The 4,650-nt window shown below is 41.6% G+C and overlaps 1 protein-coding gene across 1 annotated transcript; it reads left to right on the forward strand.

The window, feature by feature from the left end:
• Positions 1-1,282: 1,282 nt before the first annotated feature.
• Positions 1,283-3,288, forward strand: atp5mf (ATP synthase membrane subunit f). Its single transcript, XM_029747744.1, has 4 exons — positions 1,283-1,380; positions 2,525-2,632; positions 2,769-2,885; positions 3,140-3,288. Exons 1-4 carry the CDS (start codon positions 1,365-1,367, stop codon positions 3,166-3,168), a joined length of 270 nt encoding a protein of 89 aa, XP_029603604.1. The 5' UTR covers positions 1,283-1,364; the 3' UTR covers positions 3,169-3,288.
• Positions 3,289-4,650: the final 1,362 nt, after the last annotated feature.

Here is a 4,650-nt window from a genome sequence, read left to right on the forward strand (position 1 = left end):
ACCCCGTATAAATTACACAGTGTCCCTACACATTGTAAATACGGTATTGGAACTGACCCCGTATAAATTACACAGTGTCCCTACACATTGTAAATACGGTATTGTAACTGACCCCGTATAAATTACACAGTGTCCCTACACATTGTAAATACGGTGTTGGAACTGACCCCGTATAAATTACACAGTGTCCCTACACATTGTAAATATGGTATTGGAACTGACCCCGTATAAATTACACAGTGTCCCTATACATTGTAAATACGGTATTGGAATACTGAACAAAATACTGAACAAAATACTGAACAAAAATATAAATCGCAACATGCTACAATTTCAAAGATTTTACTGAGTTACAGTTCATAGAAGGAAATCAGTCATTTAAATAAATAAATTAGGCCCTAATCAATGGATTTCACATGACTGGGAATACAGATATGCATCTGTTGGTCACATATACCTTAAAAGGTAGGGGTTAGGATCAGTATCTGGTGTGACCACCATTTGCCTCATGCAGCACGACACATCTCCTTCGCATAGAGCTGATCAGGCTGTTGATTGGTGGAATGTTGTCCCACTCCTCTTCAATGGCCGTGTGAAGTTGCTGGATATTGGCGGGAACTGGAACATGCTGTCGTACACGTCGATCCAGAGCATCCCAAACATGCTCAATGGGGTGACATGTCTGGTGAAGTATGCAGGCCATGGAAGAACTGGGACGTTTCAGCTTCCAGGAATTGTGTACAGATCCTTGTTGACATGGGGGCCGTGTATTATCATGCTGAAACATGAGGTGATGATGGTGGGTGAATGGCACCACAATGGGCCTCAGGATCTCGTCACGGTATCTCTGTGCATTCAAATTGCCATCGATAAAATGCAATTGTGTTCGTTGTCCGTATCTTACCGTACGAAGCAGGTTAGGAGAAAAAACATATCAGGTTGTGATAATTAGGTTAAGGTTAGGAAAATGGTTAGGGTTATGAAAATGGTTAGGGTTAGCTAAAATGCAAAAAAAAATATTTTATATACTTTTATGTTTCCACACCTCACAAGCTACAGACAACATGGAAAGCGGCAATATGTCTAGATGGGATACAGCTTTTGTCAAATTGACATCTAAGTATATTATATATTTTTTGGCATTTTAGCTAACCTTAACCATTTTCCTAACTTTAACCTAATTATCATAACCTTTTTCTCCTAACCTGCTACGTACGTTCTCCTAAATTTACTACGAAAAGTGATTTTTTTGTTGTTGTTGTTGACAAAAGCTGTATGCCATCTAGACTCAAAACCACAGTCCTCCCACAATCCTCTCCTTCCATTTTTAATCCCGACATCCACTGCGGTCTTCACCGAACAAGATGGCGGACAGAATAGGTACGTCGGTTGTCTGTAAAAAAATTAAATAAACGTTTACAGGTTTTAATTTATTTTTTAATTAGTTAAACTGACATATTTTCACTTCGAAACATTGTATTGTATTACATTTTAAAAAAGCGAGTTAGTTAATAATGTTTCTATGTTGTGTTTTTGAAGGCCGCGGTAAATCCATGGTTACGAGTCAAGTCAAGGACTTTACTGTCATGGTCATTAAAACGGACAAAATACAACTTTAAAAACAGCTTGGGTATATTACATGGAGGAGAAGAAGGGGAAAAAAACAAATAAATATAAATATATATATATTCCCTGACAGTTTCTCTAAAGGGTTGTAAAAATATTCAACTCATTTTACAGCGTTTTGCGTCCAGACGATATGCTAGGTGGCTAGGTATTTAGCCAGCTAAGTTAGTTAGCTATATGTCTGTATTTGATTTGATATAATGTGGAATAGGTTTTCTGTTTTTTGTTTTCTCATTTCTTTGGGAATAACCTCTGGCTGTTATGTTTTGCATGTTACTGTTAAAATAAAAAGTTAGCTAAGCTAAGCCTGCAGGACTAGACTCTTGCAATGCAGTCGGAGTTAGCAACGTTATGTAGCTTGCTGGCTAATGACAGGCTAACTGGTTATGACAACACCTTGTCTCAACATAACTCCTGGGACTTTGAACTAGCTAATTTTAGCTAACTATCATCTCTTTCGATATGCTAGGTGGCTAGGTATTTAGCCAGGTTAGCTAGCTAAGCTTGTTAGCCTGCAGGACTAGCCTCTTGCAATGCAGTCGGAGTTAGCAACGTTTTGTAGCTTGTTGGCTAATGACAGGCTAACTGGTTATGACAAACAGCCTTGTCTCAACGACCCAGGCTCAACATAACTCCCGTGACTTTGAACTAGCTACCTATTAAACCTTTTAGTTAGCTTATCTAGAGAACACAGAGCTTGTCAGTTAATTTATTGCATCTTCGTGGATTATGAGAATTGTACACAACTGGCTCAGGTCTCTCTAGTGAAATGCTAACAAGACATAGCATTCATTGTTACGAAGTTATATGGTTACTATCTTCGGTGGCGTGTTGATTGTGTGTGAGAGAGAGAGAGGGACTGTGTGTGTGTATTTATTGTGTGTACCTGTGTCCTTAGTTCCGGTGGGTGAGAAGCGGCTGATGGAGGTGAAGCTGGGAGAACTGGGCTCCTGGATGGGCAAGAGGGACTTTACTCCTAATGGACTCCTCGCCAGCATCCGCAATGGTTAGACTTCTGGGACAGTTATCACACACACTGACACACACACACAGTAACATGCTGTGCCCCCCCCCCCCCCCCCCCCCAACAGTACCTAACAGTAACATGTTGACGTCCGTCCGTGTCCCCCCCCCCCCTCCAGGCCATGACAGATATTACAACAAGTACATCAACGTGAAGAAGGGAGGTATTGGAGGCGTGGCCATGCTGCTGGTTGGATATGTGGCCCTCAGTTACCTGTGGGAGTACGACCATCTCAGTAAGTACAGACACTGCAGTGGGGCGGGGAGTACAGACACTGCAGTGGGGCGGGGAGTACAGACACTGCAGTGGGGCGGGGAGTACAGACACTGCAGTGGGGCGGGGAGTACAGACACTGTGGGAGCACAATACCATTCACCTCAAAGCACTGTGAAGGACAATCTGATCTGACGTTAACCTCTGTCCCCCTCGCTCTCTCTGTCCCCCTCGCTCTCTCCTTACTTCTCCATTCTCACTCTCTCCTCCTCTCAGAGCACGACCGCTGGAGGAAGTACCACTAAGCCCCTCCTCTCCTGACCCAGCAGGGCAAAGCCTGCTGACCTCTGACCTCCTGGCTCCAGCTGTCTGTATTTTACCACCGATGTGACCAAGAATAAAATAAAACTACTATTTACATCTGATCTGCTGTGTTGGGAGGTTTATTACAGTGTTGGATGTGGAGGAGTGAGTGGTTTTTATTGGCTAGTTGATATTACTGTGGACATAACATAAAACTACTATTTACATCTGATCTGCTGTGTTGGGAGGTTTATTACAGTGTTGGATGTGGAGGAGTGAGTGGTTTTTATTGGCTAGTTGAAATGACTGTGGACATAACATAAAACTACTTCTAACATTTAACTTGATCTGTTTATACGTACGTACCTGATCTATGATCTAGCTCTGTTTATACGTACGTACCTGATCTATGTTCTAGCTCTGTTTATACGTACCTGATCTAGCCCTGTTTATACGTACCTGATCTAGCCCTGTTTATACGTACGTACCTGATCTAGCTCTGTTTATACGTACCTGATCTAGCCCTGTTTATACGTACCTGATCTATGTTCTAGCTCTGTTTATACGTACCTGATCTAGCCCTGTTTATACGTACCTGATCTAGCCCTGTTTATACGTACCTGATCTATGTTCTAACTCTGTTTATACGTACCTGATCTAGCCCTGTTTATACGTACCTGATCTAGCCCTGTTTATACGTACCTGATCTAGCCCTGTTTATACGTACCTGATCTAGCCCTGTTTATACGTACGTACCTGATCTAGCCCTGTTTATACGTACCTGATCTAGCCCTGTTTATACGTACCTGATCTAGCCCTGTTTATACGTACCTGATCTAGCCCTGTTTATACGTACGTACCTGATCTAGCTCTGTTTATACGTACCTGATCTAGCCCTGTTTATACGTACCTGATCTATGTTCTAGCTCTGTTTATACGTACCTGATCTAGCCCTGTTTATACGTACCTGATCTAGCCCTGTTTATACGTACCTGATCTATGTTCTAACTCTGTTTATACGTACCTGATCTAGCCCTGTTTATACGTACCTGATCTAGCCCTGTTTATACGTACCTGATCTAGCCCTGTTTATACGTACGTACCTGATCTAGCCCTGTTTATACGTACCTGATCTAGCCCTGTTTATACGTACCTGATCTAGCCCTGTTTATACGTACCTGATCTAGCCCTGTTTATACGTACCTGATCTAGCCCTGTTTATACGTACGTACCTGATCTAGCCCTGTTTATACGTACCTGATCTAGTGTTCTAACTCAAATCTAATTTTATTTGTCACATACACGTGTTTAGCAGATGTTGTTAGTGTCTAGCTCTAACAGTACAGTAATATCTAACAATGAACACATCTCTAAAATAATTGTATGAATATTTTGACGCTCAATGTCAGTGACAGACTAAGATACAGTATATACATTTGATGAATAATGTATAATTTGTAAACATTAAAGTGGCCAGTGATTTC

Source organism: Salmo trutta, unplaced genomic scaffold, assembly GCF_901001165.1.
Source record: "Salmo trutta unplaced genomic scaffold, fSalTru1.1, whole genome shotgun sequence".
Classification (NCBI taxonomy): Eukaryota; Metazoa; Chordata; class Actinopteri; order Salmoniformes; family Salmonidae; genus Salmo; species Salmo trutta.

Bases quoted from the DNA above. Each gene is read 5' to 3' on its own strand.
- atp5mf (XM_029747744.1), top strand. The intron at 2,633-2,768 runs GTTAGACTTCTG...CCCCCCCTCCAG, and splicing joins CCTCGCCAGCATCCGCAATG to GCCATGACAGATATTACAAC. The intron at 2,886-3,139 runs GTAAGTACAGAC...TCCTCCTCTCAG, and splicing joins GTGGGAGTACGACCATCTCA to AGCACGACCGCTGGAGGAAG.